The 22958-nt window shown below is 39.6% G+C and overlaps 1 protein-coding gene across 1 annotated transcript in view; it reads right to left on the reverse strand.

Annotated features, from left to right (window-relative positions):
* The window catches only part of SYNE1 (spectrin repeat containing nuclear envelope protein 1), a 483717-nt gene that overhangs the window by 101312 nt on the left and 359447 nt on the right, over positions 1 to 22958 (reverse strand). The window contains exons 97-110 of the mRNA XM_077812159.1: positions 20085 to 20219; positions 18612 to 18718; positions 17050 to 17206; positions 15691 to 15822; positions 15344 to 15499; positions 13963 to 14172; positions 11939 to 12040; positions 9730 to 9849; positions 7245 to 7445; positions 6222 to 6395; positions 5579 to 5710; positions 3061 to 3257; positions 1964 to 2096; positions 1274 to 1456 (exon numbers count right to left, since the gene is read on the reverse strand). Of these exons, the coding sequence (XP_077668285.1) occupies positions 1274 to 1456; positions 1964 to 2096; positions 3061 to 3257; positions 5579 to 5710; positions 6222 to 6395; positions 7245 to 7445; positions 9730 to 9849; positions 11939 to 12040; positions 13963 to 14172; positions 15344 to 15499; positions 15691 to 15822; positions 17050 to 17206; positions 18612 to 18718; positions 20085 to 20219 (2139 nt within the window). The remainder of the gene's footprint in view (positions 1 to 1273; positions 1457 to 1963; positions 2097 to 3060; positions 3258 to 5578; positions 5711 to 6221; positions 6396 to 7244; positions 7446 to 9729; positions 9850 to 11938; positions 12041 to 13962; positions 14173 to 15343; positions 15500 to 15690; positions 15823 to 17049; positions 17207 to 18611; positions 18719 to 20084; positions 20220 to 22958) is intronic.

The following is a 22958-nucleotide window of genomic DNA, read 5'->3' on the forward strand; positions in this document are numbered from 1 at the left end:
TTTCTTAATGGATTTTGGAGACTGGATTTCTTTCCTTGATAAGCAACTGAGCTGTTTTACTTAAAAAACAAGTCATTTTCAGCTTTTGGTGCAGCATTTTTAACTTAAATTTAGTTCTTCTTTTCTTTTAAAAGGACAAGAAAATTATTCTCCCTGATGGCAGCTTATAGCTCTTTATTAGATTGCTTCTCTATTTCTTAAGAAAAAGAAAAGTATATAACCTGCATTAGGAGAAGTTTCAGAAGGCTACAATATGGTACTATTTTTCACGTATGACCAGTCATCTAACACAGTGGGCACAATTAAAACTTTTTTTCCTTTTTTCCAGTGTGTACACTATTACCAGTTCTAGCAGTATTCCTCATTATATAGTGAAAATTATACCTGCTTGAACCCATAATACCTTACCTATCAATGAAAATAATAGAAGAAAACTTCTTCACTGAGACCATTATACCCTGTGCAACAGTACTGAAGTTAACAAAGGAAAAGTATTAAAGTAAAACTTCCTACTTCAAACATCCAGTTTCCCCTATGAGGCCTGCATCAGCTTTTACTATACTTGTTTTTGTTTTTCCTAGAGTTGAACTCTGCCCATGCAATTTTGGCATAATCAAATGCATATATATATATATATATATATATATATATATATATGGCAAGCAACAGCCCTTAACAAACAAACCCCTCCTAACCTGACATTTCTGACCACAGGCTACGAAAAGGCTAAACTGCAAAATGCAAAAGTGACTCTCCCTGTTTCTTGCAAATGCATGTAATAAAGTTCTAATAAAAATATAGAAATATATATGTTTAAAAACACTTCAGGCTTTTTGCTTCAGTTTGTAAAATAAAATGTAATACTACAACTGCACTTGGGGTTTGTGAAAGCAAAGGACGCCTAGCACTGACTAGAGTCAGACACAGGGTGGGGTACACATTGTGTAAGTTTTGCCACAGAACTCTGCCACTGCACATTAGTAAAAACTTCTATCCCAGCCCAAGTGTAGGAGGTTGGAGGGGAATCATGGTCTCTCTTTAAGAGATTGCCGATTATGCCAAGAGATATGGTGGTTTGTGATGAGAAAGATGACGAGGAGAATACATTTTAACTTGAATTGGTCACAATTTAAAACTTAAGTAAAAGGCAATGTTATTGATCCATTGTGCCACCCAGCTGCACTTTAAATATTTCAAATGCAAAAGCTTTTAATTCAGTCACTATATTTCTCTGAACATCAAAGGCTGTAGTAGCAGTAAACTTCTCCCCTACCTGATGCAGTTTTTCTTGTACTACTGGAATTTGTGTAAGTAACTCTATCCACTGGCTGTCGATCTGAGACAGTCCTGCACGCAATGCTGCTGTATCCACTTTCTTCAGCCGAAGGAGCTGGTTCCCAGTGCTTAAAACAGAAGATTTCTGGGATGATTTGGCATCAACCTCTTTTGAAAATTTCTGTAAAAGGATCATAATTTCACAGAGATAAATATGTTATATTAACCAACTAGAGCTAACTTTATTCCTCTACTCAAAAAGAAACAATATCTTTTAAAATATGTATTGGACTCAGTAGCCTCTTACATTTTTGTCTAGGTGAAAATATAAACGACTTAAAATTTCTTTTTTTGTTGTTTTAATTAAAAGTACAAAATCTTTGTACCAGAATAAAAACCAGCAAGGCCTACAATCACTACATACAATAGGTGTTACGAAGTATGAAGGGCACTTTCTAGTAACTTTGCTCAGACATTCTGTATTTAACAGTGTTTAACATTCAGATATTTGAGGGGGGTTTTAAAAAGCAAGCATGGTATTGTACAGCCGGTCTACACACACAGACAAGGAGAACATTTTTTCACGTGCAACGTTTTGCTGATGACATATGCATAAACCTTATGAGAGTGGGACCATTTGTTTGCAATAAGAGATGAAAAGGTGCCTAAGGTTCCTAAACTGACTTACCAGAAAAGCATTCAGATGATCTCGCACCTTTTCAAGTTCTTGAGGGACTGTCACTGACTGCTGAGTCCAAAACTTCAGCCGGTCCATTGCCGATTGTAACCAATTAATCAGCTCAACTGATTCACTCTGATATCTGTGGGGATGTTAATGATAAAAACACTGTCATTGCCAACCCTTGTCTCTAGTGTAGTCTCTCAACAAATGAGGATCTCCACTGGAAGCACGATTTTACAAAGAACATCTCCTTCCCCTTCTAAAAATCCTCAAAAACATCATACGGTCATGAAAGCTGGTAGGAGAGAACTGGGGCTCAGCTCAAATTCTTTTTGGTAAATTGTCATGTCCTAAAATTAGAACTGTTAAATGCAGCTACAGAAATGTACTTTCTACTTCTCCACTTTCTAGCAATCCCCACCCTCCATCCAGAAGCAAGATGTCAGATGAAACCTATTTTGTCAGATTCCCCTACCAGAGATCTGGTAACCAGGACCGATAGTTACTGAATAAAAGTCAAATTACAAAAGTTATGAATATTTTCCTGGTTTGACAAACTACATACTGAGGCAAACTTTCCCTACTCTTCACTGGGCTTATTCTACCAAATGTGAATGGCACAAAATGTCTCCGTTAGATGCACAACATCTTAATGGCAGGGTCCTATAATTCCATAATGGTCTCTCTTTAAGAGATTGCTGATTATGCCACGAGAAAGACGATTAGCCAGCCAATTAGCCCAGGGTCATTAGACCCAGAGCTTGAGTGCCTCCATATACAACAATGTTCATACAGATCATGGAGTTAGAGCTCTCAGAAAAAGCAAAGATTACTATAGTGACATATCAGCCCATTTAGTATCAGAAACATGTATTGGTATGTATTAAATTATAATATGGTACACAATTTTGAGAGTTCTTATGCAGAGAAGAGAGTCAGCTGGCACTATATGGGGGCAGAGGTAGGAAGTTTGGGAAGTGCAACTTTAATATTAATTTGCTGTGGTTTTTAAAAAATAAACTAAGAGTTTTTGAAAACATAACTCTCCTTGATTTTAATGGCACAGGATCAGACACTCAATCCCTCAGTTTCATTAGCACTACCTTGTCCAGTGCTTTAGTATAGTCTCCAGTCTGTGCAGTTCCTTGGTCACTTTGCTGGTGTTGTTTAACCAGTGCTCTCCTAACTGGTTCAGTTGACTTTCTAGAGTTGAACAGCTGATAGCAAAAAGTAGTCTCTTCCCATCATCCAACACCTGGTAAAGCTTGGGCTGGTATTCAGTCAGGCTAGATTTCAGGCGCTGTAATGACAGAGGACAGGAAAGAGAGTCAGATCGGTAGCTTCTCAATGCCCCATTTTCCTTTTGCTGGAGGTATAGCAAACTCCCTCCCTGTTTCAAGGACTTTCTTAATTCAGACGCTTTTTGGAAGAGAAAGAATGCTGCCATGCGAAGGTTAAAGAAGAGAGAATTGGACCACCAGAGGTCATGGTGTTACAACAGGAAGCTAAGACTGTATGTTCATTCACGTGCCTGAGGTCCAACAGGGAGAGAATGGCAGAGGGCACAGAATTGTACACATGGGTTTAGATACAGAAAGGAATGATTGATAATAGATGTATGAGAGAAGGAAAGAGATTAATTTACCTGCCAACAAACAGCTAACAAAATACAGGAATTGCAAGTTTGCATAAATGTTCATACATCTGCATAAATTCAAGCATCAAATGCACATGCCTTCTCATTTAAAAATTATGCTGTAACCAAACATGACATGGGGTGTTTGATACTTACTAATGGCACCTGCAATGAGTTTATTTCCATGACTATTTCTATTTTCTCTTCCATGCTGACAAATATTTGGCAACAGGAGAGCCTGGGTATGACAGAATATACCCCCATGTTCATCCTGCATACTACTGTAACAATTTTTGTACATGGTATGCTTTGTAGGGTATCATTTGAAAACACATAATTTGCTGGTCAGTACTGTCCTGATAAAATGTGTGTGGCAACATTGTTTGTAGAGTTATAAGATTTCCCTACATGATGTTATTAACATATGTTCCAAACACCACAGTCCTTCGCAAACTGAGGTTGGCAAACAGGTCTGCCCTAAATAAAGGAATGTGTGCTCTGCTTAATTTGCATTTAAGCAGTAAATAGAGTCATCAGGCAGGAAAGGAAACAAAGAAAGCTCAAAGAGGTGAGAAAAAGCCAGCAGGGAATATTCTTCCAAAGACCCTTTGTGTCCTAGGGCCCAGCAGGAATTGTTTTTCAAGAGAGAGACTGAAACTATAAAAAGGAAGGACAAACACTCCAAGAGACCCCTCTCTCTTTCCCCTTCCCATTGCATTCACTGCACCTGGAGCAACAAGAGAAGCATTTGTTGGACTCTGTGGGAGGGGTTGTGACCTACATGGTTTGGTCAGTAAAATGGCTGAAACCATGTGGTGAGATACTTTGCTTGAACCTGATATAGTCTGTCAAGTTAGGTATTAGTAAATGTCTGAACTTTATTTTCTTGGAGCTATTTCTCAGTTTTATGCCTCATTACTTGTACTCACTTAAAATCTCTCTCTCTCTGTAGTTAATAAACTTGTTTTCTGTTTTATTTAATCCAGTGTGTTTAAATGGAAGCGTCTGAATAACTATTTGAGAGAATAAAATGGCATATTACTTCCTTTAAGGAATAATGGAATTAAATGTTATGTATGTATGTTGGGGTCATCCTGCAGCATAACCAAGGCTGGGGAGAGCCAAAGTGTAACCCAAGTGTGACTGGAAGCCTGTTTGTGAGTGGCCCAGGTGGGAGCTACTTCAGCAAGGCATTGTAAGGTACCCAACGTTGCAAGGCAAGGGTGACACAGCTGCTCATTAGTCTGATTTGTATGCTGGTATTTCACATTGTGTAATGTGGATTATTTTACTCTGAACTATGAAAGAAGTCAGGAAAACAGAAGACAACAAAATAAATTAGTGGCTGGTCTATTAACACACACAAACTGACCCCAGCATCAGAAAAAATAACAAACAGGCCATTGCTCAAGATTTCCTATTAACAGGCCAATAGCCTGTACTGTGTAGGGAAACACAATAAACTTGGCAGGTTAGGACTGGAAAAATAATGGAGCTGTGGGGGAAAGAATAGAAGACTGAACCGCTCATTGGTGGAGATGGTTGGGAATTTTCTGAGATGTTTTCCCATAAAAAATATCAATTTGTAGAAACACACTGTTCACAGGAAAAGGTCAGTTTTTACGAAGTTCTCGACTTAAAAAATGTTGAAAAAGATTCAAAATTGCTGAAACACTCAATTAATACATTTTCTAAATGAAAAAAATTGGTTTTCTAATTAAAAATGACTTTTCAGGGTTTTTTTTCGATTTATACTAGACGCTATAAATCGACCCCCGCTGGATTGATTGCTGCCTGCCGATCCGGTGGTAGTGTAGACAAGCCAAGAGAGAATAAATCAATAGACCTTTCTATAAAATGAGACCAAGAATGTAGGATTTAGTAGAAATCCCAGACATAAACTACTAGCTTTTACCATGGTTAAGAGATTTATGATGGATGATCAAAAAGTACATCATGTTTGAAAATCCCATGCTGCCACTGACCTGATAAAGGGTGATCCGGTCTGTAAGCCTTTCTTCTGTCTCCTCTACCAAACCAACACTAGGGATGCTACTTTCAACAGCCTCCAGCTCTCTGGTCAGTTCCTGATAGTCCTTGTCCAGGCGTGTCCAGGTCTGCACGAATAATTTATACATGTATATGGTGAATACTGCCTTTGACTTCTAGGTTTTTATTTACAACTAAATTTTAAAATATTATTTACATCCTTTATGTAAATTTCTCTAACCGCATTTCTCCAGCTCCAAAGGAAATGCACAGTGTATGTATAATATAATGTTAACTTTGTCAAAGACACTCAGGATCAGCTTTTAGTCATGTGATCCAAATCGTAGACCTGGCTTCTGCTTGGAAAATGACATTTTCTCCTCCTTGACGGGTCAAGTCCATTTAACTTTGAAAATGCTATACTACTAACAATATGGTTTGGCTGCTGAACCTGATGCTCTCATTGCTTCACAATATGTGAGCATCAGAGATTGTGCATAATCCTCCATTCCAACATAGGGAAATATGACAAGTGGGACCAAGGTTCACCAACACTGCCCTCCCTCTGCAGGTACAGGCGGGATGCACCCCTAGTAGTGCATCATTACAGAGGAAGGAGAAAACAGAGAAACCCCTCACCTCTAGAATGTATTCCAGCTCAACACCCCGCTTGTGAGCTTGTTTTAACACAGCGGATGCTTGTGCCATCTGTTTCGTATGTGACTGGGTTTCCCTCAGGAGGGCAAAACTGCTTATCTTTCTAAACAGCGTTTCTGTCAGGATCATGTGAGATTCCAGACCCTGGAAATATTCCTGAAAGGATTCCAGAAAAAAAAAAAAGATCAGAGTGTACCAGTTAGACTCAAGTCACCATAAAAAAAATTGCCAAACTCAAAGGTGCTCCGACACTATTGTGATGGAAGCCATATAAGTATCGGGAGACATACAATTAGCTAAGCTTCGCTCCCCATCAATCGCCACACAAAAGCTCATTAACACTGGAGAAAAAGAGTTAATCTTTAAACTACAAATTCTGCCCTAACTTACACCCTGTGAGACATAGCTGGTTTCAATTATGTATAATCAGAGAAGAATTTGGGTCTAATAATGTAAGAAGTTTTGTTGTACAAAGCAGCCACATCTTCCTGTGTTTGTGGAAGCTAGTAGGAAACCAAAACCTTACCTAAAGAAAACAAAATTAATTAGTGTACAAATCAAGCTACTTTTCTCTTTCTAAAGTTTGCAGTGCATTCCTGACAATAGGTTGCTTTCAAGCAATAAGATAATACTGAGTACAATGACGCCTTCCAGAGAGATTCCCAAGTTCTCCATATTTGCTAGCCAGCACAAAAGCATTGTTATTCAAAGTCAGAATAAACTAGGATGAGTGAGAAAGTGGCTACCATCATATATGGAATTTACTTACTGCAAGAGTACTTGCCAAAAAATCCAAGCTAGTCACTGGTGGTACACTCAACACCATTTAGTTAAAAAATACTGCAATGTATCCTAAACCAGCAGTAAATCACCATCAAAATTCCTGATGCCTCTCCAGGTGTGAAGGCTGGCTATAGAATGGCCAGAAGTTAGTGGAGTGCAAGATAAGAGTTTTACTTAGCCTTCAAATAAACAGTTTTTTTTACATGCACATGTTGTTTTTACCTTGTGTTTGTCTAGTAGCATTTGGACTTCCTTTGTGGAAGCAACAATAATTTTCTGGTCACCTGCCATCTTTTCTTGGCCAGTTTCTATCAGGTCAGCCAGGTCCTGCGAAGCTCGTTCATACTGACCCTGGAGGGCCAGATTCTGGTTCAGCCCACTGCGTCTGGATCCAATGATCATCATCAGTTCATCATACATGTCCTTGGGGGAGACAAGCAACAACAGCATTCCTCATTTCATGCACACTTTTACTGAACACATTACTTTTAAGCCAACACACTGAATATGCTCACTATATTCAAACTATGCCACCATAATTAGAACTAGTCTTCTCTGTGCCGCCATAGTGCTTCAGTGAAGATGCTACTACGCCAATGGGAGAGTTAATCCACCTCTCCGAGAGGCACTAGCTATGTTGGCGGGAGAAGCTCTCCTGCTGATATAGCGCTATCTACACGGGGGTGAGGGGGAAGGTCAGTATAACATGTCATTCAGGGGTGTGGATTTTTCATACCCTTGAGTGACATAATTATACTGACAAAGGTCTGGAGTGTAGTTCTGGCCTAAGTATCTGAGTTGGGAACCTGAAGAGGGCGTAAACACACGTTGAAGACACACTTAACTCACTGGCAAATTAACAGCTCAATGTTTAAAGAGAAAAACAGGTGAGAACTGCATCACTCTTGAGATTCTGTGTTTAAGAATGAAGTTAACTGAAGTGGTCTTGCTTAAGTAGGAGAGCAGTTGGAGAAAGGACACACCCAGACACATTAGGCTTCATTCTCAATTACACCAAGACCCATTTACACTGCTCTAGCAGTGTAAAGGGGCCTTAGGCCTGGTCTACACTACATACCTATACTAGTATAGCTATGTCGATTGGGGTGTGAAAACTCCACACCCCTGAGCAACACAGTCATACTGACAGAACCCCCCCATGTGGACAGCACAGGGTCGATGGGAGAGTTTCTCCCATTGCCATAGCTACCGCCTCTCAGGGAGGTGGGATTATCTACGCTGACGGGAAAAGGCGTGTCTTCGCTGAAGCGCTACAGTGGTGCTCCACTGTATGTGAAGACAAGCCCTTTCAATCAGCAGAAAAGGACCCCTAGAATTTTCCCTATGGAGAGAGCACCTTCCTGGCCAATGCAGAACTGGCATAAGTGCTGTAACCAAATGCTGCCTGGCAGAGAAGATTTGTGTGCACTATGGCTATTCCCTGCATTCTTACGGCCACAAAAAGCAACCACTCCACAACTCATCCTGTCCATCTTTACATGTAACTACCACAGACAGCTAAGAACAACAGAGATGACTCAGTAAGTAAGCAACCCAAGGAAAACCTCCATGAGTTGGCAATAAGAGAAACAACTAATAGAAGCTGGTTTATTGTTTCTCTGGACTAATTATTTTGTAGTATTTTTAAAAATAAAATTGATGTCCAACAATTTAAAATGACCCCTTTCTGCTCCACAACTATAAGAGGAGCTAGAAACCAAAGAGTTGCGGTCTGAAGTACTGAGAGGCAAAATGACTACCCTAAGGTTGCAGATGGCTGTCTCTCCCAGAGTTAAAGGGACAATTAGCAGGGATGCATGCTGGGAGAGGCTCCTATGAGAGAGAAAAGTCAAAGTGGGTAGTTCATAGGTACCCAGGCAGGATGACTGGAGGAAAAAGACTGATTTCTCACCTTCCTGAAGGCTAAGGAACCACAGGCTCTAACTAGATCTCAGTGTACATGGACATGAGCAATTAAAGTCTGTCTTTTGTTTTGTGACTCTATGGCTGTTTTGTTGAGCTAATAAATCTCCAGGTTTAGTTTAGCTGTTTCCTTTGCTTCAGATTTACTATCACCTCATTTTAATGACAGTTATATTAACTTCACTGAGTTAGTCCTGCTGATTTCTAGGTCTTTGTCCTCGCCTCCCCACCCAAAAGGATCTTGCAAGTGAAGAGCTAATCGAGTTCGAGAATATGCTATCCCTGCATAGCTATTTTGAAGAATACTTAATATATAGTCCTGCAAGCTGCATTAGTTCATCAAGTTTTAGTTGACAAGACTGTATAAACAGTAAAGATACACACAGGTTACAGAAAATAGATACATATCTCTTTGAAATAATTAAATTCAGATAGAACATAATAGAGGTCATAGAGCTCTGGAAAGGACAGAGGCCAATATACAGCAAACGTGCACATGCTTAACTTTGTTCACCTGAGCGGCCAATGGGACTGCACATAAGCTGGAAGTTAAGCATGTAGGGATTTGCAGGATCGAGGTTAGCGATGCTACAAAAGTGTTAAATACAAGGACAAGGAGGATGTTATGGAGAAAATTATAAATCTCTTTTATACACAGTGAAGTGCTTTGAGACATATTTTTGTAAATTGCCCTATGTACAATAAAGATAAGGGCAGTTTACAGATATCCTCAATATCAGTAGGTAGTTATTATAATGTACCTTTCTTTGGAAGGGAACTATACCTGGAGCTTAGATAGCTCTTGCATGGAAGCCTGGTCAATCTGTAGCTTGTCCCCACGCTTCTTTAATTTGCTGATTCCAGCATCTAATTCCTTCAGACCATCTTCTGCCTGTAGGATAGCCTGTATCAAGGAATTGCAACATTTAGCTAGAAGGTCTAAGAACAATCTTTTACCTGTACTACATGATTACCATTTACTTGAACTGTTTTAGATATGAAGTATTAATCTGTCCCCATTTTTTTAATAGTGAATTTTGTACTCATCGTGTTTCACTGAGAACCCTGGAAACTGAATAACCTGAAGAAATATAGCACAGGAAGCAGAGACAGACATTCAAGATAATTTTTTGATTAAAGGTTTACTGTAGCATGGCACTTTTATATCACATACATTGAATGTTATACTTGAATTGTTTAAACAAAATCTGATTCTAGTTCTGTACTACTGATTAGTAATATATACTGTTTATATTAGAAACACGCAAGGTGTGTTTGGTAATTTAAACACATTTTAAAATTAAGCTTTCCTCTATCACTCATCACAATGGCGTTGGAGAACCTTACAAACAATTTATCTTCACAATGGCCCTGATGTTGCAACACTGAAGAACATAAGCGCTTGGCCATTGTCCTCATTATGAGTCCCAACACTGCTGTCAGGTAAGAATGCATACTTAGCCCCTTTTGTAGATGGGGAACCGAGTGACTAAGGGTTGGATTTACAAGACTGTCAGTGATGGCCTAACTTCTCTCACTGAAGTAAATGAAAGTTTTACCAGTGACTTCAGCGGAAGCAGTGAGGCCAATGCCTTTTGAAATCTCACCCCAGATGTCTGCTGAAGATCATAGAGAATGTCTGTGGCAGAGCCAGGAATAGCAAGCAGATCTCCTGAGACCCAGTACAGTACCTTAACCATAAAGCCAGCCTTCTTTTTTAAGGCCTCTCTCCTGAAACCATTTATACAAGTTATTAATATTTCACATGCATAGTCCCTTTGACCTCTCATAACACTGAGTGAGTGTAGTTTTAGGACCTAATCCTACAAACACTTATGGATGTGAGCAGTTCTACTGATTTCAGAATTGGGCCCTAAAACTATACTTACTCAGTGCAGGGCTTGAATCCATGACCCTATTAAATTAGAAATTAAAAGGTCTATGGTTTATCAGCTGAGCTAACATATTATTTCAGCCTGTTTCCTTGCCTACTTGTTTCCCTCCTTGTGTTCTATATATTGGGAATTAAATTCTGACTGCCCTTTTTGGGTAGTTAAGCTAAGGAGGAAGGGGTACCGGGAACTATGCAGCACACCATGCATGAGCCTGTCAGAATACAGACCTAAACACTCCCTGCACTGTAAGGTTGTGTGATTTCTAATGTCTAACCCCTACCCACCTGCTGGCATCAAGCAACAGATGGTGGAGCAAGAACCCAATGAGTTTTTCAAAAACCACACTTTGAAGAACTTTGAGTCATTATGTTTAGGTTTCTCCAACACAGACAGAGTGACTGCCAGAATCTGTTTGTTTATTTAGTTTCGCATATAGGTACTCATCACTGTAGTACCCGAGCAAATCACTTTGTTACTACATCTCTGCTCCCACCTGTTTCCTATCACAAAAAAGCCAGAAAGTAGCCTTTGATGCACACTGCATTCACCAAAGTTTGTTTTCAATACCAGGAATAACAAAAACATGGGACAAAAGATATCTAGGTTGAGATTAATTATTCAGTGCACATTTCCTGCTAGAGCACATTTTCCTCAGTCTGAAAAACACAGAATGTGGAGGTCAGGATATGAACACCTCAGAGCACCAAAACATGCCACTTGTTTTTAATCAGGCACCAGCAAGACAAAGTATACTGAAGAGATATAGGTCAAGGACTTATCCTTCTAATTGCCTGTACTGAAATGACCATACTTTTGGGTGCTCTCTATAGGAATCTCCTTAGGCGCCTGGGTTTTCTGTGTCTGTATTCCATGCCCCTTCTATTTTAGAAGTTTTTAATATTTTGCAGAAGTCAGAAGTACATTCTTGGACATGCACATATTTTATTTTCACATACAATGTACACACCATAAACATCCTCCTCTCCCACACACCTGGTTCTTGTCCTACAGAGACTATTTCAGTCTCAAGCAGAAAATCTTTCTGTATTCACCATACTCACACTGCTCTTCTTGTTCATAATAGATATTTGATAATACCTGCATTTGTTCCGTTTCAGGTCGCTCAGCTGCCTCTGCTTGTTTCTGCAGAACTATGTATTTGTGATCAGCCAATGATGTAAACAGTAGCTTTAGATCATTCTGTAAGAGACAATAAAGTTCAAGTGAAGTTTTAAAAGAGAAAAATTATAGCCAATCATGACTCACATCAATTAAACATTAGTCTATTCCCAAACGAGAGTACATTACTTGTTGACATAATGGACTAAATTTTCAGAACATGGTACGTTACTTGTATGTATTCAAAATGGGAATAATTCACACGAATGCATACAATCTATTGTGTATTGAATTAGATGTTACATGTACAAAGTGCTTTAAAACCACGGGACATTGTTGACAACTCCAAAAAAAGGTGAAATAACTATTATGCAAGTGTAATGTTCAGAGAAAAAGAAACCATGTGGGCCCTTCCATTCCAATTTGACAACATGAATTCATACTTCCTCTAAGAATGCCTTATTTAACAAAAATGAATAAAATACAGCTCAAATGCTTCTAATCGCTCATTTTAGCTAACAAGCTTCTTATTTTTTTTTCATAGAAAAAGATCTTTTTGCCTGTAAACTGAGCAAATCTAACACGGAAGTCAGCAGGACACAACAAACATGGAACCCAATATTGCCATTTTCAGAGTCATTTGTCAGAGCAGAATTACATTTTAATCTGTTTGCTGTTTTTCAGAACTATCCTCAATCAATTGTTAGTGCTTTCTTCTCTGTTCACATATTTATGCCAGGTATGCTGACAATACCGGAAAGCATGAGCAACATCACTACATTTTCAAAGACACCTAGCAAAGGCAGAAAATAATGGTGATTTATTTTTATTTTCATATGATGACTTCTTATACAATAGTACCTATGGTACTGCAACAATATAGACTTATGATCTCTTTTCTCTACCACAGTTAGGCGTTTTACACCTAACACTTGTTGCTAGTGTTTGTTTCATTTGTGCCAGAGCAAACCATCTCTATGGGTTTTAGAGTTTAAAACAAAGAAACACGACAGGCTGTGTGTTGAGAAGAGTTCCAAATATATGTAGAATAAAGATATTCATTCAAGATGAGACAACAGAGGCATATGTGACTAAAATAGATACTGTATTTACTTCACCCTTGAATTTTATGAAAATCCTTTAAAAATACTCATTCAGTTTGGGATTCTGATCTAAAGACAGACAGACAGCATTGGATATACCAATTTTACAGCAGTTGATGGAAGTTCTAATTCTTGTAAGAAACTTCCTGAAGTGACTGGCAGTGTAGGCTTTATGTGGCAGGAAAAGGGGAGAAGATGGCAGTAACCCCCTGATGCTTGCAAAAGTTTCTAGGAGAATAAAGGGTGAGGGTATTATGTACACAGAGTTTTTAATACTGGAGGTCACTTGAGATAGGAGCTGTTAAAGGATAATGGGATGGTGTTAACAAAGTTGAGAAGGTAGATATCAAAACAAGGCTAATGTTTGGTATATATTTTGCACTGTATCCCACCTTATCAACAAAGCACTATGCTGTTTGTACCTTAGAAATCTGAAAGCTATAGTTGCTCTTTCCCCCTTTAAGTATAGTAGTCAAAGGATGCTGGTTATTGTAATACCAAACACATGTGCCATGCATTATTGGATGAACATTCACGGTAGCACACAGGGAACTATATGTACAACTATTCTGCTAACAATAATGTGAGTTGGAACTTTGGCCCAAATTTTTAAGGGACTATTGATTTGGGGGGGCTTCCATTTTTGGATACTCAACTTGAGATGGACACCACAGTGAGCGTACTCAACGCTTTCTGACCGTCAGGTTTATTTAAGGTGTCACAAGTTGGACACCAAAAAATTGAGGCACTTAACATCTCTAGTCACTACTGAAATCCTGTCTTAAAACTCCACTTGTATGTGGAAATTTACCCGTTTATTCTGTTACCTAATAACCCCCCAAAACTTTCAACAGATAATGCGACATAGGGGAGGGTCTAGAGAATTCCTTGGCAACCTACCTGGAATGTGAGTATTTGCTGAAGTCTCTCTTTCATCTGATGGCACCTCTGGTTTACTACTGACTCCAGCATGGTCAGTCTCCCTAGTAGACAGTCCAAAGTGTCCTCTATAACATCCCTGTTATCACTGTTCTCGGGAAATGCTTGAGAAAACAAATTCTTGTTCTTATCCATTTCTTCTGACATCTCTTTGATATCTTTGGCAAGAGACTGGAGTTTTTATGGAACAGAACAATTTTTGGAATTAGACACTAACAAGTAGACCTACTGTACTGCTGTAACTACCACCCCTTCATTCACAATAGACTTTAAAACCATGCTAAAAAGCCCAGGAAATCTTTTTGGTAACAATAAAAGGTTGGTTTGGCATGAGTTGTTCTTGACAAATCCATGCTGGTTATTGCTTATCACCTCTAGAAGCTTACACATTGATTGCTTAATAGTTTGTTCCAATATCTTTCCAGATACTAAAGTTAGGCTGACTTGTCTATAATTTCCCAGGTCCTCCTTCTCCCCCTTTTTTAAACATATGTACTCTCTTTGCCTTTCTCCAGCCCTCTGAGACCTCACGCATCCTCTATGAGTTCTCAATGGTTCCAAGATTGCTTGGGCTCTTCCTTAAGTACACAGAGGTAATGTCACCAGGCACCACCAACTTGAATACATCTAATCAATCTAAATGTTCTTTAACCTGTTCTTACCCTCTTCTGGCTTGTGTTGCTTCCCCCTTGTTGTTAATATTAATTGTGTTAATCATTTCAATGAAGACTGAAAAACAATAGGCATTAAATACTTCAGCCTTTTTTGTGTCATCTGTTATTAACTCTCCTTCCCCGCTAAGTATTGGACTTACACTCTCCTTTGTCTTTCTCTTGCTCTTATGGTATTTCTAGAACATCATCTTATTGCCTTTTATGTCCCTTGCTAAGTACAACTCATTTTGCCCCTACATGCTTGTGCTATTCTTTTGTACTCATCCTTAGCAATGTGTCCTTCTTTCTACTTTTTGTATTATTGCTTTCTGATTTTAGATCATTAAAGAGCTGTTGATACAGTCATTCTGGTCTCTTACTGTTCTTCCTCTTTGTCCTCCGCATCTGGATAGATTACTGTTGTGTCTGTAATACTGTCTCTGAGGAACTGCCAGCTCTCCTGAACTCATTTTTCCCTTAGATTTCCTTCCCATAGCATCTTACCTATCAATTCTCTACATTTGTTGATATCTGCTTTTGTGAAGTCCCTTATCCTTATGAGGGCAAAGTCTTAACTGGAAGGAGTTTTCCAGTTGCATTCAGTTATGCAAAACTATTATTCTAGAGTCTTACTTCTCACTAAAATACAAAGCAAAACAGAACCTGATTGGAAAACTAAAAATACTTACTTCCTGGTTATACAGGCAAGTTTCTGTCTCTTCTGGAAGCAGGGCTGTAGCAACAAATAAGCATTCTTCAACACCATCCAGCCAAGAAGAGGTAGCTGACATGCTATCATAAAGCTTCTGTTCCAAGTGCAGGCTTTCCTTCTCTGCTCCTCCAGCCTGAGTGAAAGGAGCGAAAGTGATAGGAAAGTCTGTCAGTTCATACTGCCTCCATACAGAGAACTAATGTCCACTGGCTCTCCAGTGTTCAGGGAGGGGCAGCTCACTGCCAAGTGGGAACTAGAGGAGTGTTCACTCTGTATAGCAGCTCTGCATAAAATTGTATTTAAAAACAAACAATGCCACTGTACCTGAGATGAAACATCTTCAAAGGCCTGGTTCAAACCAACCAATATAGATTCAACTGATGATTTATCTTGTGCCTTTCCTTCCCCTTTATACAAGGGTAGGCCAGACATCAGTCTGTTTGGTCTGTTGTAAAGCTGTTAGAAGAGAAATATTGGTTAGAGTAGTTCTGATGTACACTGGATCTCTCATACGAAAATATAGACACTACTACCGGCTGAGGAGCCCCTACACCATTAAATAAGTCACACATATACTGCTGTTATAAAGCTGCTCACACTGGAGGTTCACAGCATGTATGAACAGTACACTCGAACTAAACTTAGCAATGAGACACATATACCCAGAGATGCTGAAGTAGTAATACTGTTTATATGTTGGAAAGCTACAGTTACTAGACCATTCTGGAACAGAGCACTAAGCCAGTGCCTAACAAGAGAAAAAGTATAGCACAATCCAATGGCTGGGAGTTGAAGTTAGACAAATTCTTGTCTACCTTGCATAGGCACTGAAACCGTGGGTGCCCCGGGGCCGTAATATCTGAGGGAAAAAAATAGTGGGTGCTCTTTTTTTTTTTTTTTAAATGAATCAGGACAAATAAGTGGGCAATGAGGATTGCCGACTCTATTTATATTGTACCATATTTTTAAGTAAAAAAACCATCTACATTTGCACATAAGGCCCAATCCAGCTCCCATTAAGGTCTGTGGGAAAGTTTTCACTGGGTTTTATGTGAGCTGAGTCAAGCCCAGAGTGAGTCTAGGTAAACATGCACCTTCATCACTGTTGTTCTCATTCTTCTTTCCTCATTCTCTCTTCATTGCACACACTTGCTGCATTTCACTTTAAACTGGGCTGCAAGCTCTTTCACACAGAGCCTGTCCCTTGCCATATGTACAGCAACTCACACAGGAAGGCTCCAGTCCTAAGTGGGGCCTCTGGGGGCTACTAAAATACAAATAAACTAATAATAATTATGAGTTTTAATCTCTGTCAGACCCTTGGATAGTTGGCAGATGGTTCTGCTTACATCTAAAGTGAAGGTGATCTGCGATCTATGCAAGTCTTGAACCATTTACCTCTTGCGGTAAAACTCCATGGGTGAAATCCTGGCCTCATTGAAGTCAATAAACTGAATGGGTCCAGGATCCCACACAATGAGTTTAAACTCATAAAGCCGAATAATACTTCCAATTTTGGTTAATTTGTAAAATTTTACAAAAAATTTTGCTTTATGTTCCTTGAACTGACTATTTTTAAAAACTGTATTCGACATAAGGCATTTGCTGTGCATAAACTGTACTTTGTGTGCTCAGCTACATGCTTTTCATACAAGAGTGCACAGAAACATTAAAACCAGCTACCGGTTGTGCCTTTTCCTGTTCCAAAGCATTCTGCAGCAGTCTCTGTTTGGTGCTGAATTCCTGGTGCAAGCCTTCCCATTTCATTCTCATTTGATCTTCAGCTGATGGATTCTCACCTTCCAAGCCTAACTCCTGAGATAACACATCAGGCTTCTCACTGTGACAAAAAAATATAAGTTAAGCTCAGGAAGTATTGTAATTGAAGGTGTTTCTTGTCCCTTTCAGTTTTGATTTTTCACATAATTCAATTTTGAAATAAATGCTTTTTTAAAAGAACAGCTTTTAGTCGTCCTTTAAAGCAGTAATATGAAGGATACATTTAGAACAGAAATAAGTACTCAAATATAACCAGACCCGTTCAACTCTTATGAACTGTATGGAGCTGCAAACACTCATATAAGCTAATAGAAACACATACAACCCCCAAATTGATGAAAAATATATTAGATTCAAATTTAAATTCTAAATCAGTTGTTATTTCAGAGAATGAAAAGTTGTAGTTATTTAAATTACTAGTTACTAATTTGGATCAACTCTTTCTCTCTCTATTTTTCCGCATGTGTCCTACATTACTTCTCCTCATGTCAGACATGTTACCTGAATCTTGGTGAACAAAAGGTTAAGTTCAACTTTCCCCCTTCTTTTATAACCAAGTTCAGGGGTAAAGCTGTGAATGTGGCTATTTGGAAAACAACTGTTCCACAACTATTACAGGACTGGGTTGAACCCCAAACTTGGGAGATTTTCAATTTACTTTAAATTATTACACTTCCTTGTTGTAAACACTAACGCATGAGGAAGACAAACTGCTGAGAGCAACTGGTCTTCTTCCCCTGCTGAGTCATTCACATGCACTGGTTTTGATGTAAAAGTCCCTAATATTGAGCATCAAAGCTTTTGCTCCGCTATCCTATGAACCACCTTTATGCCTTCCAGATTTTGGCATATTGCAGGAGCCAGGGTTATTTAAGCAGCTCTGAGAGCTGTTCTAATTTATGGCATCCTACCTGCCCCATCCCCAGAGCTACTAATGGCCAGCTTTGCAGCAAATGGAAATTCAGGACTCTCCACCCTCCTCAGCCCCACCGCTGCATGCTCCCATGCCAAGGCTTGTGGGAGTCCTCAAGCAGGCTGTATTTGTCTTCTTCAGTTATTACCAGGGAGAATTCTCCCCCAGCCTGAACCAAGGCCTGGCATAAATGGTCCAGAGTGAGGGTGAGAATCTCACCCTATGGCTCAAAATTCAAGAGACATTCCAAGTGCCAAAGATAAAAGTCTTAATTAACTTCATGCAGAGAAAATTAAGTTATAGACACTTCATTTGTTAATAAGATTATGCTTTCAGATCCCAGTGGTTTAGGATAGTATTATTATTTACTTGTATTATCACAGAACCTAGGAGCCACAGACATGGATCAGGGCCCCATTGTGCTAGGCTCTGTACAAACACAGACAGAACAAAAATTAGAGAACAAGATGTTGGAAGAAACAGACAGAAGCAAGGAGGCCAAAGTGTGAAGGCTTAGGGATCCCCACTGAAAAAAAAATGTATCGAAGCTCACCTAGCTCGACGGCCATCTGGAGCAGAATGTTGGGTTAGGATTTCTTCTCCGTGGCTTGCTACTGAACGAAGTAGCTTCTTCTGCTCTGCCAGCTCTTGTTCCAGCTCCTAACAGAGAACAAAGATGGCTATGTTAATAGTTTGTTTGTTTTTCTGGTTGTGAAGAGCGTATCCGATGCATATTTTTACCTCTCTTAACCATCAGAGTTGGACAGCCATCAAAATAAATGCTCAGGAAATGAGTATAGATGCCCACAGCCTTCCCAGAATGATATAGATGTCCATAGCCTTCCCCTCACTGTTATTAAGGCGAGTAATCTCAAAAAACGAATATGCTACTTATGACTCAGTCATGCCAAACTGTCACCACAAGGGTGTGTGTATCTATTGTCTCCATCAAGACAGCAGTGGAGTGCTTCAGGACCTTAATGAATGTATCCTTACAACATCTCTGTGAAGTAAGGTAAGTATTATCCTCACTGTACAGATGGGGAACTGAGGCACAGTGAGACTAAGTGACTTGCCCAAGTTTACATAGGAAATAGTGGGCAGAGCCAGAAACAGAACACAGACCTCCTGGGTCCCCATTCAGAGCCATAACCACAAGGTCATCTTTAATCTGGTCTGGCTGGCTCTGTCTTACCTCTGATGGGGAGAGGGGCGGGGAAGGGTCAACTGCATCATTATGGCACAGCCCTCACCAACGGGTGGTGCAAACTCTAGGAAGAGCTCTGCCTCAGGGGGCATAATCTCTTTAGTGTTTCAGGTATGCAGGATAATGCAGCATGCTAGCACAAAGCTTTTAGGCCCTGATTCGGAAAGTATTAAAGCACATAGTTAAGTAATTTGCTGCGTTGGGGCCTTAGATCCTATGTTGCTATAGAAAACCCTACGAACAGATAGTGTAACATGGCTCCTTCTCAGAAGCTAGGCAGCTTGGCTGGCTTGTGAGTCGAGGAGATGGAAACATGGCCCCATATCCACTGTGTGCTGGAAGGAGCAGATTCTGTTTTTAGAAGAGTGCAGGGACTGTGATTCTGAGTGCCCCCTGTACAGACTGTGTGTGTAGAGGAAAGGCATCTAGCATACTCCCCATTCTTTGCACAACGTTGCAAAGGACCAGCTATGAACTAGACCTGTATATTTAAGTTATACAAGTCATTTTTTCCTCATAGGACAATGTGCCACCCTAATAGTGTGCAATTATTTAAGGAAGAAGTTCTAAACTAGCTATATCATTTCCAATCTATTCAGATACTACGCCTACCCCCACGGTATTTGTACCCATTTGATGGGCAAAAGTGGGTTTAAATAAGAGATGTATGTAAATACAGAGCATACACCAGAAGAATCTTATAAATTTCTGGTTCCCTACACTGCCCAGGCAGTAAATGCCTAAAGTCCTACCAAGAAACATGTTTGTGATGTTAAATGGAACCTGCAGGTCAGCATGTGGCAAGTACAAAGTACTAACTTTCTGTTGCTGGAGGCTGCTCTGTTGCTGCTGGGAACGGGTTGTTCGTGCTTGGGACAGCCATTCTTGGACACTTGGACTGTGTGAGGATATCAGGTCCAATTCACATACCTCCTTGTCTTGTAAAACTCCCTGCTTTGATTAAGAAGAAAAGAAACAATTACTTTATATAACAGGGACCTTTTATGTTACAATGAGGTGTGAGACACCGGCTCAGTCCATATTAATATGGTATAGTGCCTTTCAACTCCTAAGATGCTGGTTTACATGAATTTAGCTCAGCTGTGACTTGAAGTTATTCGTTTGTTGGCCAGTATCAGGTAGGTCTCCATAAAACAAACCAAGCAAACACCTCTACCACAACTGGCATCTTGCTAGCAGAATCAGAGGAACAGGACTGGCATAGACTTAGAGACACCCTCTTACAGGATGTCCCTTCAGTTCAGAGGAAAGCCACATTAACAAGCCAGCAATGAAGAGGGTTGCAGTTAGAATTGGGCAAATAATTGATCTTTCAGTTCAGCCAGCAAACAAAAACATTAGGGACAATATTTGTTTCAGTTTCATTCTGAAAATGTTTAGAATTTGTCAGCAAACTGGAAAAGTCCAGTCAGCTTCAGAAAAGTGTGTGAGAGAGAGAGATTCCTTTTAACCTTTAGCTAGTGATGAGGGAACTGGCTTGGCGTGTGGGAGACCCAGCTGCAAATCCCCACTCTGGAGTTGGGATTTGAACTCTGATCTCCCCCTGAGCAGCCTAACCTCCAAGCTATCCTGGGGTAAGTTACTCAAAATCTCACCTACTGAAGATGCCCTACTTCGTATACATATTTAAGCATTCCTGAGAGCAAAGACTTAAACTGAGGCACCCTCTTCTACTGTGTAAGTGCCCTAACCACCAAGCTATTGGCTATTCTGGGGCAGGCTACTCACACTCTCCTGTTTTGCTTTATATAACTACTTAACTATCCATTTGGCCAGAGAACACAAGATAATAACTCCATAGCCTGCTGATTAAAGCTCTCACCTGGGAGGTAGATGTGAATTTAAAACTCTCCTCTGAATCAGGCAGAGAGAAGATTTGAATCCACACCTCTTATCACCAGGTAAACCCTTTAATCACCATGTTATAGCCTCTTTCTCTCTCTCCTGACCCAATTATAATTAATAAAGTGGAACAGCTTCAGCAGAAGAGTTTGAGCGGTATAGCTTGGTTAGGCAGCTCACCTGGGCTAGGAAAGCACTAAGTTCAAGTGTTGCTCCAAAGTGGGGATTTAAACCTGCATCTCCCAGCTAAGTGCCCTAATCACTGGCTAAAGATGACACAAACATAGTTTTCTGAAACTGACCCGGGAAAATGTTTCCCAGATTAAATTAACTGGGTCAAATTCATGAATAGTTTTGGGTCAATCAGAACTGCATTTTTTCATGGAACAAACTAGAAGTCTGAAAAAAGAAAAGGAGTACTTGTGGCACCTTAGAGACTAACCAATTTATTTGAGCATAAGCTTTCATGAGCTACAGCTCACTTCACACTTCATGTGAGCTGTAGCTCACGAAAGCTTATGCTCAAATAAATTGGTTAGTCGCTAAGGTGCCAAAAGTACTCCTTTTCTTTTTGCGAATACAGACTAACACGGCTGCTACTCTGAAACCTAAAAGTCTGAAAAATTTCACCCAGCTCCAGTTGCAGTTGCCCTGTGCATTTACTCCGTGACTAATATTCCATGGATAAACAGCAGATCACTTTCTTCAGGAATGCTAATCCAGTACCTCACGCAAACATTACATCTGTTTTTTAAAAGTGAAGACCTCCACCTTTCCCAAAGACCTAATTGACCTAAAATGCCTACCAGCTTTAAAAGTTCCAATTGACAATGATGGGAATCAGTTGATTGTTTCCATCAGCTTACTGATTATTTACAAATGAGAGAATGCTGGTTCTTATTCTGGCCTATACACTAAGCCCCAAAATTAATAAGTATATTTGAATCAGTTTATCTGTGGTAGATAAAAAGATAAATACAAAAGATAGAGAGAGTTGATTGACACAGAGAGAAAAGAGAGATAAAGAGATGGACAGACAGCGATTTTAGGCAAACTGATTCCCATTCATCCTCCCTTACTATATATAATTGATCCTTTCTTCTCAAATAAATTATTAGACAAATGTTTTGTGTAAACAAACACCAAAAAGAAAACAAAGCCCTCAACGGTACGGAAGAGTTTACAAATGATATTTCTTTTGATCCAGCCACTCTTCTATAATCCTTGACCCTTATGAAATCCACATTCATCGTAAATTCAGAAGTGCTGATCAGCAACAGCAGAAAAATGTATTTAAATGCAGGGATTTAAGCACAAATTTTCTTCTCCAGCATTTACAAACATGAACTTATATGGTTCCGGAATTTTGGGTTTTTGTGATTGTCTGGGTATATTCAAAGTTAGCACCTATTAAATATCTAGATACAGAAATACCAGGCTATCATGAAAGACTTTCTCCTGTTTTTTTTTTCTTTACTGATTCCAAAACTTCAAAATCTACACCTAGGGCCCAGCCCCTCTTCCCTTTTGATTTTTGCTTTATGCATCTCATTTTTGTAGATGTAACTCCTTGGATACAGGTTTTACCCATGATTCAGCTGTCATTCTGAATCAAGCTTGGCCACTCAAGTGCTCTGGAGAGAGCTGAATATGCTCCCATGATGGGGAATGAACTTCAAGTCCAACTTGGTCCCTTGTTTTCTTTCAGGGACAGGGAACAGCACAGGTGCAATGCCATCAACTGATGGAAAAGGAAACAAGATTGTCTCATGTCTCACTGCACTTGTAGCTGATAATGACCCATCAGTGATTGGACTTGAACTCTAATAT

Source organism: Eretmochelys imbricata, chromosome 3, assembly GCF_965152235.1.
Source record: "Eretmochelys imbricata isolate rEreImb1 chromosome 3, rEreImb1.hap1, whole genome shotgun sequence".
NCBI lineage: Eukaryota > Metazoa > Chordata > Testudines > Cheloniidae > Eretmochelys > Eretmochelys imbricata.